We start from the raw sequence: 14997 nt of genomic DNA on the forward strand, positions 1-14997 counted from the left end.
TCTACCTCAGCCTGTACCACACCAGCTTCTAAGCAAAAAAATGTCAGCTGAACATCCTAGTAGGCCACATTGTGAAATTCAATAGTGACAAAATACAGACGATACAATGCAAAATTTGTCCACAAGGAATTTATAAACTATTTAAAATGAGAAAATAAGCGATAGATTAAGTATTAAAAAGTTCTGAACAGTTGATGGAGATGACACTTTAAGACTTAAAGAAGCGACAGAACTGAAAAATAAACCATTAATCCTAGAAAAAGGAAAAAAGTAAAATCCACTGTCATCTCAAATTAAAGTAGAAAATACTCTCATAATGAAGTAACACAGCTTTATGGTTCTATTCTTAAGGATTAAAAATAGTCTAAACTTTGCTAGCTATACAGTCTGTCAAGACAAACTACAAATTAGAAAATATTCTAATTAAAGCATTCACCTTAAAAATAATAGAATATGCATTAATGGCAATCTCCTAGTGTCCAAACCAATTCTATTGGAAATTTTTATAGGTCACTAGTAAACCACATAGCAGAAACCATCTGCTATGATATCCTGGTAGTTTATAAAGGCTGCTTTTCTTGTGCTTCTAAGCACAGAAAAGATCTAGGTTGTAATAAAAAATACTTTAATTCATTGAACCAGTTTAATCATCTTAGCTTTCTAGAGGTTAAATCAATTATATGGCTAGATTCTTTTTTTTAAAGATTTATTTATTTTTAAAGAGGGGGAAAGAGGAGGGAGAAAACCATGGACGTGTAAGAAAAACATCAATCTGTTGCCTCACACATGCCCCAAAGGGGGAACCCTGGTGGCCCACAACCCAGGCACCGTGTCCTGACCAGAATCAAAACGGAGCTGGCAACCTTTTGCTTCATGGGAAGACACCCACCCAACTGAGCCACACAGGTCAGGGATATTATGGCTGGATTCTTAACAACAAACCCAAACCTCAAACGCACTTTTTAAAATGTTAATTTTTCATTAACTAAATCTTCAGTGATGCTTACCATTCAAATAATTTATAGTTAACACTTAAAAAGATGACAGCCAACAATCTTTCGAATTTAAAAGGAAACACATTCTGGAGTAAGACTGAGGCTCCTAAATTTTTAGTCAACAGGGGGGATTAGGACTACTTAAAAATGTGTGTTTCCAAGAGTTCAAAATCCTGAGTTTCTATGATACTTAACTGCTTGTTGTTTTGTAAGAGGAGAAAAATTATTTAAAAAAAAAAAAGGTAGCAGAGCAAAATTGCATAAACTTAAATACTAGGGAAAAGCCATACTGGAAAGAACAAGATGAATCTGAGCTGATGAAAATTAGCAATGTTAAAAAAAAAAAAAATCTATACAAAACATATCATCTGTACCTATATTCATTACTTAATATGACAAATATATTCTTCTATTGCAAACACCTACTGGCCATAAAACAAAGTCATCTGTTCTCTTATTTGCAATCAAAAGAGTTCAAATATACAAAGAGTACTCAACAATGAAGTAATAAAAAGTAATCTCCTTGGCCCCTCCCCCCAAGTATGTTTATTATTCTAACACTTACTTAATAGTGGTGGTCATACTCTGTGCTTGCTGCTGAGTGCCATTATTGATTGTGTTGGTGTTTTTCAGCTGGTTTATTTGTTGCTGTGTCTGTGTGCCTCCTCCTCCAGGACCACCACTGGGCTTCACAGGGCCCCTCAGCTGACCATTTTGACTGGACAGACCCATTATAACAGGGTTCTCTGTTCTGGCCGTGCTCATGCTGTATTAAATGTACAGATGTCTCTTTCAAACTTCAAAACTTTTGAAAAGTCAGTAGAGAAACTGTAATACAGTTTATTAGGCTCTCCAAAACGAAGAGATAAATATAAGTCTTGCTCAATATTGAGTCTTTTATTGCAATGCAGGCAAGCACCTGTAAGTCTCTGAACGATAAGCAGCAGTAACTTGCTCTCATGCACCGAATCAACTTTTTATTTTTTAAAAAGCTCTCTAACAAGGTTGAGTTATATATCTGAATTCATTCACTTCAATCTGAAACAAAGAAAAAGTTAAGTTAGCAAACACAGAAAGGTTGGAAAAAAACTTTGTTTTTCTTAATTCTCCTCTTTTAAACTAAAGAATTAAAGACTACAGTAGTCCCTCGCTATATTGCGGTTCACTTATCACGGCCTCACTGTATCGCGGGATTTTTAAAAATATATTTAATTATCGCGGATTTTTCCCTGTATCGTGGGATTTTGAGGTACTATATATGTATGTTGTTAAAGTTACGTAGGTTTAAGAGTGTAGAATAAATGTAAGGTTCCTGCTTTGCGAGGGGTCTGGAACATAATACCGGCGATAAGTGAGGGAATATTGTATATCTGCACTTAGACCAAATCATTAGCCAGGCTGAGACACAAAAAGATGAACTTCCCCAAAAACCAAGCCCACAATGAGACCACTCTCATTTTAAATTTGTCAGTTCGAAGCAACCCAGAGATCAAGTAAAAAGACACTGTGATTAAATTAGCATTAGTTGTCAAATGACAATCTCTTCCCTTCGAGTTTCCTCCCTGATGACTTCTCTAAAAGTCAATCATTGATTACACTTAATTGTATTAAACTCAGTATCTCACAACTAACATAAATCTACACCTGTACAAGGCAAGACAATTTATGCTTTCAGAAACAAAAAAACCATTTGTGCCTTTATAAATTTCAACTACAAAAAGTTAAACTTTATGAAGAAAAACACACTTTCTTCTTTCCCTTAAGTATTTGCCCTTTAAACTGAAGCAGGGATACAGACTGTGTACATGTCAAAATCTTTTGCTTGAAAAACAGCCAAGAAACTCTCCAGCTCCCTTAATTAATTTGAATACTAAAAACTATTAGTTAATTTCAATATGTTTTCAAAAAGGCTAGCCTAACTTAAAATAGTATTTTTTTAATTATTTAAAAAAAGAAATAGTGCCTTGTTTAAAAAAAACAAAATAACAAAAACCTGTGAAAGGCTGAACACCCTAGCCTTTACAAGAAACCCAGAGTACTAATTAATAGTTGTTTTAAAAGAAGACCTGGTTAACCTCCTTCATTTTTAATTACTGCTAAAATTGAATTCTTATTTTAAAATGTAGTAAAAAATTAATTTACAAAGGCCAGAAAATAAAGGCCTACTGTGTTGTGTTTGTTCTTTTATAACTCCTTTACATTTCTTACCAGAAATACGTTTATTTAGGTTTGGTGTTTTTTTTGTTTGTTTGCCATATACCAAGGCTTCTCAAACAGGAAAATTTTTCTAAAATACTTATGTCTTTTAAAAAATAAACGAAAATAAAGTTGCTACTAAGCAAATCCTGATTATCACTCACACACACACACACACAGAAGCATTATTTCGAAGTCTCTCAGAATCTGATTAACCCGTTAAGCAGACAGGGGTTAAGAACCACCTAACTTCAGTTCAAGGCCCTAAATGATATCTGGTATATGATCAACAATATCAGTAGTTCACACCAGAAAACTTGTTTGCAAAGTACTAAGAGAATGAAGAGGGCAACCTCCAAAGATTAAATGATATCTTTACTGTCCATCATGCATGTAAGATCTAGATCCAAAATGTGATAATTGCTCCAATCTTAAACTGAAAGCTGCACTGCAGCATTACCTCAGAAAAGGAAATATTCCTCCTACCACTTTCCAATTTAGATTTGCAACTTATATTTCTACATTTCCCAAAGTGTGACGGAAACTGACGCTGAATTAATTACAGGACTTCCCAGATTTTAGTTAACAATCGACAGTTTTACATCCAAAACAGTTATCGTCATCTCTAGCCCAGTTTCTCCAAGGTGGGTCTGCTAGTTGGAGTGACATGTTTTATTGTGAAGAAAGGAAAAGGGGACTGTGGGAAAGAAACAAGCCAATTATTTCAACGCCGGAATCGTAAGAAAATAATTTCTTGCTCTCCCTGTTCCTCCTCTCCCCCCACAAAAAACACCCACACTTCAAGTCGGCTCCCTTGTCCATAAACACTAAGAGTTGGGGCCCTGCAATCCTATCTGCGCAACAAGATAAGGAAACGAAGCAGTTCGTGGGTAGGAAACAATATGGACTCTCCCTATAAGGCCCCCGAACGAGAACCCTTAACCCAGAAAGCCCTCATTTCCTCCACGACTCCGGGTCCCAGCATCACTCTCGTTGTCGACCTTATTCCCATGCAGCTCCCGCTGGCCCCTTCTGAAGGCAGCCCACCACGACCGCACGTCCCTGCCGCCCCTACAGAGGGCTGCCTCGTACCCGGTAACCTCCGCCGTCGCCCGCAGTCCTTGCTGCCCCCACGGCCCCTCATTCCCTCATCTTCCTTAAAGCTCCTCCGAGTACTTGGCCCGCTCCTTCTCCGGGCCCCGCCGCACACAACGTCCCCATATTGGACTCCTCTAAAGCGCCCCCAATCCGCGGCTGCCGCCGGCCTTGCTCCCTAGGGCCCATCCAGGCCTCAGAGCGCTCCCACGCCGGCTGAGGGGCTTCTGCAGCCCCGACCTCACCGCTTAGCTCGACACCCACCCCCCAACCTCACCCAACTCCCCGCGGCTCGGGCCCGAGTCCTACCACCGAGGCCACTCCCGCTCGCCCCCTCGGTCCTTTATTGTTGATTCGAAGCTCCCAAAATGGCGGCGCTCCTTCCTCCTCGGAAACCTGAGTCCGCCCCCACCTAGCCCGTGGCTGCGGCCTCCTTCGCCACCGCCCACTCCGCCCTGATCCCGGGCCGCCCGGCCAACCAGCCCGCGGCCGGGACTCCCCAGGTCGGCCGGCCCTACCTCCGCCGCCACCCGCTCTCGCCGCGCCACCGAAGTCGCCACACGGGCTAACTCGGCTCCTCTGCCCCTCCCTCGCCCGCCGCTCCCCAGCCCCGCCTCCCCACATGGCGGCGGCCATGGCTCCTCCTCCACGCAAAATGGCGAGAGGTTGGTCGCCTCCTCGCCCGCGGTCCTCCGGCTTCGCGGCAGGGGCTCGGGGTCGGAGAGCTCCCTGAGGAGAGAATGAAGGGCCGTACTCCCGCACCGCCGAGGGCTCGCTGGCGGCCGAGCTGAAGGAAAGGTGAAGGGGAAATACAGTTCCGCTCACAAGGGAGAAGGAAGGCTGCTTTCTCCTCGGCTGAAAAGAAACGACTGGGGAATGGTGGCTGGGAAGACTCCACCCTGTCCCCTCCGCCACCGAACGGAGTGGAAATCGGGGGTTATAACCAGCGGGGATCTGCTCATGGCTTATGCTGACCAGAACGCACCCCGAGGATGGCCTCCCCGCGCAACGGCTCGGGGACGGGCGTGCTGACCTGTCGTCTCCCGCGGGCCCGGGAGCCTGCTGCAGGGCCGAGGGGCACGGCCGTCCAGGAGCACGCGGGACTGGCGGCCGCCAAGCGCGCGCGCGCTGGGAGCGGCGGCCGGAAGGCGGCTGGCTGTACCGAGGGGGCGCGGGGACGCTGCGCGTGGACTGCGCTGGGGAGGGGACCCAGGGTGCGACCGTCCTCCCGGCCCCAGTGGGCAGTCCCCACAGAAAGAGGGACAGTTGCTAAGGAGTCAGTGAAGCTGGAAACGAGTTTTGTAGGGGAACTGGCAGGCCGAGGGTAATTCTCCGGCCTGACCCTCACCAGGAAGATGTTTATGTATTTGTTCGCCTAAGTACTTTTCATATCCTGATGTCTCCCTTTATCCTTAACAGGAATAACAGGAAAGCAATTCTGTTCAGGTAAAACAAAAAGCTGAAGTTAGAAAGTTAGCTAGGTCAAGGGAAAAAAACTGGCATGTCAGTCAGCCGAGAGACTGAATGTACACTGGACAATGGCCAGACCATGTGAGGGCGGGACACTGACCCGAAGACAACATATCTGCACCAACCAGCCAAGGAAGTTAAAGACAGTAACCAGCTCAGAATGAACAGGAATGGTCTTTGACTGCCAGCTTCCCTAATTTTTGCACCTGATTCCAACTGGAGACCAATCAGAGAAAGTTAAATATGTTCCCCAAATCATTCACACAAGATGCCCTTCTAGTTAGTCTTTGTCCAACTTCCCCGTCCTAACACCCTCCAATTTGCTCTCATTTGTTAGTCTTTATTCCCACAGTCAATGGAAAGGTGGTAGAGAAGTGTGAAAAGGCTGTTCTTGAGATTAAAAAGAAGATTCCCCTTAGAGTTTTTAAAAATTCTTGATTTGTAGCATGTCATCTCCCACCCAGACTTTAAAACACTCATGTAAGGGAATGACCCTACACCTTGTGTCCATCCTAGAGGGAAGTGGCAAAATGGTTCCTTAATGTTAAAATGTGAGATCTTGTTTGCCTCACTGTCTTTCCAGGAAGCGTGAATGTTAAGGGGAGAGGAGCTTCAAGATTTAAAACAGTCCACTGTCTGGGGAGGTCTCTCCCTGTACCACTGAAGAGATGAGACCAGGCAAAGGAAACTTAACTTCCAAAGGAGCCTGGTTGAAGTCGTGACAAAAAACAAAAGCGAAGAGGTAATTAGAAGTAAAGTATGAAATACAGTAGCTGTCCATTCTCACCTAGGAATCCTGCCAGGGCTAAGACTTTTAAAGATTTTGCATCACGTTCTTATGAGATAGATTGCCTTATAACTTACTTATGTCAGCCTTTTTCAGTTTTCTGATGAGAAGCATAGATGGCCATGGAATAAGCTATGAACCACTTGGGTCTTTGGGGTTCAATTTAAGTAGTTGGTAGGTCCAATCCAACTATCTCCCTAGTTCAAACAGATTAACAAGAATCATAGAAAATATTATACTTTAGGAATACAGGTAAATTGTTTAATGTACACAGTAGCTTTATAAATACATAAAGTCAATCCTTTTAATATTGAATATAATTGGGTGTTCTGTGGTAGATATGGTTTCTGGAGGGTATGCTATAGCAAGTGAAGTCATCTATTTAAGTGCTTCCCAAAATTTGTTGGCCATTTTTATTTTGTTTTTAGTTACTCTCACTTCCTTCCTACCCTACTTTTTGAGTTTTGAACTATGAAGCTGTTAGCTACAGTGGTAGACCTGGATTGTTGGCTGACTTCTAGACTAATCTGTCTGTAGAAAAAATGTTTTAAAATAGGATTCAAAAACATTGGGTTAGCCAAAAAGTCCGTTACTTTTTTTTGTAAGATGGATCTAGTAGTGTTTAATTGTCTTTAATTTCATTTGAAACAGTTTTGTTAGATTGCATTGTGACAGTTGTCATACCAGCATGCATTTTGAAACAATTTATCAAAATTGGTGAATTTTTGTGCAGCCATTTTAATATTTAAGATAGAAGAAGATATGCAATATTTTCAGTGTATTATGCTTTATTATTTCAAGAAAGGTAAAAACACAGCTGAAACGCAAAAAAAGATTTGTGCAGTGTATAGAGAAGGTGCTGTAACTGATTGTGTCAAAAGTGATTTGCGAAGTTTCTTGGTACTATTGACATTTTGGCCAAGTAATTCTTTGCTGTGTGGCTGGCTGTCTTATGCATTGGAAGTTGTTTAGCAACACCCCTGGCCTCTGTGCACTAGAAGCCAATAGCAGGAGATAGCCCACATACTCAAAATATTCAAATCAGTAAAGTTATTGGTGAAAATGAAAAATGTCTTATATTTTACAGGAAAAACCATACAGACTTTTGGCCGACTCAATAGAATTGAGGTTTTCAGTATTTCTGTGTAGAACATAATAGGATTCCTTTTTTTTGAAGGAATGAGATGCAAATAAAAAATACTACTTGGATTAATCACAATAATGGGTCCTCTTAGCAAACATTATTTGCCAGTCTCACATCCTATTTACCTAAAAAATAAGCAGAAGGAAAAATTCACAAGTTAATTTACACTTGATTTCATTTTAAGTTCAATTTAAAATATTTAGAATCTATAATTTCAAGTAATTTGAAGTTGGATATATTTACATCTGTGATACTGTCTTAAGACCCAAATGTTTTTAACATGCTAAAATGGATTTCACACTTTTAACGTTCTGTAATTTTTTAAGGAAACGTCATAGATTTTTTTTCAAACTATAAACAAATGTGTTCATTAGTTAAGAAAAATGGTTTGCGCATTCCATATCCTCAATAAAATGATTATATCACACCTGGCTAAGCTTTATACTTCAACATTTTTCTTTTTTCATGACTTGCAGTATAATATTCTGATTTCCAAAAGAAGTTTCAACAGATAAAGTTTTTTTTTGCCAAATATTCTTTAGCAACATCTGGTAGTCACTAAGATTAAAGGCTAATGACCCCAAGGAGTCAAGTACCAGTTTTCTTTGGACTTCATAGTAGGTTTAAAAAAAAAAAAAATTTTTTTTGCCTCTTCAATATATACACCTGAGGAAGATAAAGCATCATCAACCTACTGAGGGCTGAGTAAAAATATCCTCAGAGAAGTACAAGTACTACACTGAAGTTAATGCATGCTAAGCAGGTGTTTTTAATCACTGAGAGACCACACCAGGCACATTCTGTCGGATTAAATATTCCACTTCCATAGTAAACTCAAACTGAAAAGTAAGAAGGCAATGTTACAAACAGGGAGAGTTAAATGGGTCGAAAGCTTTTTCCCCAAACTACCAGGTTTAGTTTGCGGAATTCATATTCCTTTTGACAGATAACATTTCCCCATTCCCAGCTAGCTCAGTTTACCAGATGTCTTTTGGTCTCATCAGGTCCCAGCGTTGTTTATTTTCTGGTCATCACTCAGAGAATTCTACCTATTTCTTTTACTTAAATTTTTCTAAAATTACAGTTCACCAGCTATTTTAACTTACTCATTAATTTGAAAATAATGTTTAGCTGGGAAGACACTGAAATCTAGAAACTAGTTGTTTAGATATAAATATAACTTAGTCCCTTAGATCAAGAAAGAACTGTTGCTGTCCCCATCTATGATGCCTTGGTCCCCTTGGGTACTTTCTGAGTTAGTTCAGGGGCAATTGCTTGACAGGTCACATCTATGGGAGTCTATGGCAATCTTGTAGATTTGTCATGGTTTGGTATGTGTACCGTGTCTCCTTTGTACCCAGGACTTTGTAACAAGATTATATTGCTGAATAACCTTCTCTACAGGGGTAGCAACAATTGTGAAAAGTGCCCAGCTCTGATTTCCTGCCACCAGTCAATTTGCAGAGCCTTTTATTGGTCCTTGGAAATAGAACTCTGATCTTAGGTATGAGCCCTGAGAAGTCAGTTTATAGCTAACGAGTATGCAATCTCTTCAGTCCTGAGTGCCATGATTAGATCAAGTCATATCTGGCTACCAGGACAAGACAGGGAACAAAGGGCTTGGGGTAGGGTGGACAGAGTATTGCAGTGCAGAGGTTTCCTTAGTAACCTTGCTAACTGTTCATCTGCATGATGACTTTTAAATATTACTCTTCATCATGTCAACCACCCCCTAAATAAACCTTTACTGTCTCCCAGTTTCTTTTTACGACATGGAGTTGACACTTCATTGACAGATGGGGACTGCCAATGTGCCTAGCCAATCCTGACTTCCCACTTTTCATCCAGTGCATTTGCTACTATTGTCTCCTGAATAGAACCCATTCCCTCACCTTCCATTGTTTCTCTTGGAAACCCTCTCATTTCCTTTCCTCTGGGCCTATCCTCCCACTTTCCCTCTGCTTGCTCTTGCCCAGCTGGACCTGTCACTTCAAAAGGTCAATATTCAAAACAACAGAGTTTGAAGTAGGGAACAGTTTGTTGATTGAAGATGTACCCAATCAAGATGGGGGACTTAGAGTTTCCTCAAATCCATTTACCTAGAGCCCAGACTTCAGGATTTTTTTTTTTTTAATGTCATTGTAAGGGAGAAAAGGAGGGGCAAAAGGTAACTGACACTGCAGACATCTGGGCACCTACAGGGATCCAAGAAAGAGTGAGAAATCTCTCAATCTCTTTGTTCATGGTCCATTGATCCCTGCTGATCTGAGTCCCCTCTTAAGGCTCCTGCAAATCTTTGATAAACCATCATTTATTTTGCACATATTTCCCTCCTCTTGCAGAGAGGCACCTTCTGGCAAGGGGCTGATTATCCAAAAACTCAAGCCTCAGTTCAAGCAGAATTCCTCCAATAATTAGCATATCTATAGCAGGAGATTTTATCCTGAAGGCCATGGGGAAAATGCAACTTAGAATCAAGATAGAGTCAGAGTAAGCATTTCCCTCTGTTACACAACCATGGCTCAGGTTCTAGAGTTAGCCAGATTGGGTTCAAATCCTAGTTCTGCTACTTATTAACTCCATAAACTTGGGAAGCTTTCTTAACTTCTGAGCTTCAATTTCTGCATTTATGAAGTGGGACTAATAGGACCTAGAGCTATTGTAAGAGTAAATGAGAACTTGTATAAATCATTTATTTTGGTGATTGATAGACCTAAAATTTTTTTTATTTGATATTGCTATTATTATTTTATTGGCTTTCATCTGAACCTCTTCTTATTCTATCAGATTAGAGCTCTTGGTTGGCCAATTCAGTTCTTTTCCCCCAGTTTCTGAGTCTCTTACTTCTTCAGCTTAGTGCCTCACCAACCTCAGTATACAAGTGCCAGGCTCTAATTTCAGAGTTTCTGCTCCAGGAATGTTGGTGCTGGAGAGTGCCTTGTAATCAGGCTGATTGGTTCCACAACAAATTCCTGCTCCCACACCTCAGCTGGGCCCTTTTTGTCACTCTGCAAGCCTTTTTCTGATGGTTCTTAATCAAGGCTGCTTATTAGCACCAACGCAGGCACTTAAAAACAAACAAACAAACAGACACCTGAGGATATATTAATTGATTTCAGAAAGACAGGAAGAGAGGGAGAAACATCAATGTGAGAGAAACATTGATTGGTTGCCTTCTGTACACTCCCGTGCCTGGGACCGAATCCACAACCTAGGCATGTGACCGGTAATTAACCTGTGATTTTTCAGTTTACAGGATGATGCTCCAACCAACTGAGCCATACCAGCCAGGGCTCCCCGCACCTCCCAATGCAGGCACTTTTAAAAATACTGGTGCTGGGCACCATCCCTGAGGAATTGAATAAGAATCCTTGGGGCTTGGTTTTTTTTTTCATTTTAAGGCTCCCCAAAAGATTCTCCTGTGCAGCCAAGGATGAGAACCACTGTTCTTAAAGGACAATTATTTCCCACAGCAGCATTCCAAATCTTTTCTTTTATTTGTAAGTTCACATTTAAATCAAAGGCCATACCACAGAAGTTTTATTAACTTTCCACCTCTCTCAGACAGATTTCTGTTGGTTACTGTCTTAGAGAATGACATATCACACTTTAAATATAAGGCTAACCTGACCCTTACATCCCTTTTTAAATAAAATATTCTATCAGTTACTCCATTTCCCTTACACTTTTAATATCTTCCTCTTTGTTGGTTCTTTCCCTTAATCTGGATTCACACCCAAGTTTTTCTCCCTTCTAAACAGCAAATAAAAACAATCTTCTCTCAGTGCCATTACCTACTGAGTGAGAAAGAGAGGAGCTAGCATTTACTGAGGTCCCTCCAGGTGTAACAGAACCCACGGGCTGTTTAGTTATTAGGGGTCCAAATGCCCACCGTGAGAAGCATAACTCTCAATACTAGAGTTTAGTGAAAAGAAAAAGAATTGTTTATTTAATGGTTATATAAATTTAGTTATTTGCGGATTTTTGCTGTTGTCTTATTTTCTTCAAAACACCCACAAACACATAGTTCTGCCTCCCTGTACCAAACCAGGCTAGTTTTAGAAAAGTCAGAGATATAGTTTTCCTACTTCCCAGACACAGTTTAGCTTTACTGGCAGCTCCCAATCATTCGATCCTGATTGGGGAGGCTTTGCCTGTGTTGTGGTGCCCTCCAGCTTTTAATGCAGAACTGCATGGAGTTCCCAGCCTTCTTGTAAACTGCATGGAGTTCTCCCTTTCCTTTCAAAGCCGCATGATGTTCTCCCTCTACTTAAAGCAGCATGGTGTTCTCCCTAAAAATGTCTGCCGCTTATTTTTAAATCCTTGGTTGCATCCTGTGATGCAGTGGACATGGTAACCAGTTGTGACCATTCACAGAACCTTATGCAGGCTCTGTATGCGTCTTTCCCCACTATTCCATGGTCTAAAACCACTCTCATCTTCTTGGGGCCTTCGAAGAACCAAAGCCATTTGCGTAACACAGACACTAGCCACTAGCCACAGGCATGTGAAGGCATCTTAAAATCTGTTTCCTTTCCCCATCCCCCAACCTGCAGGCTCTGGGGATTTTTGGAGACCCTCATTCTGTAACACAGGGACAAGCACAATGCTTGGTGACATCCAGTTGTAAAGTCCTGTTTGTTCTTGTTCCAGGGTATCAATTCCATCTCCACTTCTCCATTACTACCACTACCATCCCAATCCAAGAGTCCTGGACTTCCTGCCTCTTCCCCTCTCTAACCCACCCTATATACTAGTGCCAGCATAATTTTTCCAGTCTTTTCACTATCCTGCTGAAGAGTCTTTAATGTTCTCTTATTACTAAGAGAATAAAGTTAAAATCCCCTCATCAATCTTCAGAAAAAGTGGGAGGCCCCTGGGACCTCCTGACTCCATAACCCATGAGTAGGAGGTTGGGCCTACTGACCTTCAGATCATTGCTGAGATAATGTTACAGAGCGGTCCCCAGAATTCCCCAGAACCTGCAGTTTGGGGATGGGGAAAGGGAACAGCTTTCAAGGTATCTTTGCATATCTATGGCTGGTAGCTAGTGTCTTAGTTATGCAAATGGTTTGGTTCTTCCAAGGCCCCAAGGAGATGGGAGGGGTTTTGACCAGAGAATGGTAAGGAAATAGCATACAGGGCCTGTGCAAGGTTCTGTAATGGTAAGAACCAGTTACCATGCTCACTGTCAAGGCCGTGGTCAGGGATTTAAAAATAAGGCAGCACCCATTTTGAAGTAGAGAGTTCCACGTGGTTTACGAGGAGGTTGAGTAGGGAGAACCTTGTGGCTTTGAGACAGTAGAGGAGAACCACGAGGTTTGCAGAGAGAAGAGAGCCATGCGGCTTTGGAAGGGCGAAGAGAGAGCCATGCATGATCCAGTGCAACACGGCACATGTTTTCCTGGACTGTTATATGGAGGCTGATGACATCGCACCCCAGATCCTGAAGGAGACAGCTGACAGATAAGGATGGGGAACTTCTGGGCATGTTTTTGGCTTTTAGCCTTTTGGGGAGCAAGAGAAGTGCTGGGTCCCGTGGGAGAAGAGGGGTTTGAGCTGAAGTGTTTACTGCCTTCCCCAGGTTGGAATATTGTAAATCAGACCTGTTTTCCTCAACACTAGCTGTTGGGTTTTACACCAAGGCCCCATGTGAAAGAACCCCCTTTGGCTCTGTAACAGTAAGACTATTCTTGTGATTTTCTTTTTGTCTTTGAAATTGATCCTCATTATTCAAGTTTCAGCTTAAATGTTACCTACTCTGGCATATCTTCTCCTCTGACCATCCTTTTTATATCAGGCCCCTTCCTCACTTATTCTTTACCTCATTAAGCCATCTGAAGTTATTTTATTTATTTATTTATTTATTTATTTATTTATTTATTTTGTTTTGTTTATTTATTTATTTACTTTTAGAGAGAGGGGAAAAGAGAAAGAGAGGGAAAAGAGACATCACTGTGTGGTTGCTTCTCACTCGCGCCCCCAACTGGGGACCTGACATGCAACCTAGTCATGTGCCCTGACTGGGAATCGAACCAGTGACACTTGGCTCGCAGGCCGATGCTCAATCCACTGAGCCACAGCAGCCAGGCATCTGAAGTTATTTTGTTCACATATTTATCACTCTGCCCTCCCAAACAGCAAACCCAACGCAAATTCACTTTTACCACTGGATTTGCTAATTCACCCAACTGTTCCTTTGTGCTCCCCATTACTTTAAGCTCTTTCATTGCTCAGATATATTACCTGGTTTGTTCAGAAGAGTATGGGTTTATGCCTGGATTTTTCCACAGTAATTATTAATAGTGCTCCTACTTATTCTTCAAGGTATTCCACTTCGAACAATAAATTCTCTAAATCACTGTGATATTTATAGCCCTGTATCATAGTCACTTGAATACATGTCTTATTTCTAAGCTCACTGAGGACAAGAATAAAGTAATGTTTATATTTCTTTCACCAATAACACCTAGTAAGATATTTTGTATAAATGTAGAAGCTTTTGTTAAGTATGATTGGATGATACATTAAAATGCGATAATGTATCCAAAGAGTCTGGCACAGTATCTAACCCATGGTAAGTAAGTTAGGTTTTTAAGAAGTTCAGTAAGTTGCCCCACATGATTCCAAATGTCATGTCTCTCAAGCTCTTTTTTAGTAGACTGTGCCACACAATTTAGTACCCAATTACACACTGGCTAGTTTGCTTTTATTGAGATTTTTGTGGTCTTAGTCTGCTACTAGATTGGAAACTCTTTGAAGGGTAGTATCATGTCTTATAATTCTCCATTTCACATAGTAAAATTGGTTCATATTTATAAATTGGTTGATATTGAGATGCTTAATACTTATTGTGTGGTTAATTTTCAGGGATTCCCTGGCTGGTTTGGCTCAGTGGATTGAGCGTCGGCCTGCGAGCTAAGTGTTGGTGGTTCGATCTTCCAGTCAGGGCACATCAGAGAAGGAAAACTCTGACTCCAAAAAACCTCCGCTGCCTTGCGGCATACCTCTTCAGGGGAAAGGCTAAGGGAGTAAACCCCGACAGAAAATCCGGAGCCGGAGTCCCTAAGGCGGTTTGACGTTGTAGTCAACACCGGCAACTCCTGCGGCACACCTGAAGCCAAGCTGTATTGACTCCGTCTTTCCCTTGGACCCTTCAGCTGCGAAGAGAGGGGGGGTCTGCTGCATGGGCAACAGCAGACCCTCCATATCACCCTGCCCAGGCTCTGTAGCTTCAGCTTCACTGGAGAGGACACTCCAGCGTCATCGCAAGATGTCGATTCAACACGGGAGGAGACAGATACCGTGTC

The 14997-nt window shown here is 41.7% G+C and overlaps 1 protein-coding gene across 4 annotated transcripts in view; it reads right to left on the reverse strand.

Annotated features, from left to right (window-relative positions):
• DDX6 (DEAD-box helicase 6) overlaps nt 1–5349 on the reverse strand; it is a 37684-nt gene extending 32335 nt beyond the window's left edge. Inside the window, exons 1-2 of one of the 4 annotated variants that reach the window (XM_090266050.1) lie at nt 5320–5349; nt 1561–2033 (exon numbers count right to left, since the gene is read on the reverse strand). In XM_090266050.1, coding sequence (XP_090122176.1) covers nt 1561–1760 — 200 coding nt within the window. In that variant the 5' untranslated portion in view covers nt 1761–2033; nt 5320–5349. Of the gene's footprint in view, nt 1–1560; nt 2034–4283; nt 4481–4595; nt 4745–4804; nt 4867–5319 lie in introns of those variants that run through there. The other 3 variants (XM_090266048.1, XM_090266047.1, XM_090266049.1) reach the window with 3 other exon arrangements.
• Nucleotides 5350–14997: the final 9648 nt, after the last annotated feature.

Source organism: Furipterus horrens, unplaced genomic scaffold, assembly GCF_987537825.1.
Source record: "Furipterus horrens unplaced genomic scaffold, mFurHor1.1.pri manual_scaffold_2, whole genome shotgun sequence".
In the NCBI taxonomy this organism is placed as follows: domain Eukaryota; kingdom Metazoa; phylum Chordata; class Mammalia; order Chiroptera; family Furipteridae; genus Furipterus; species Furipterus horrens.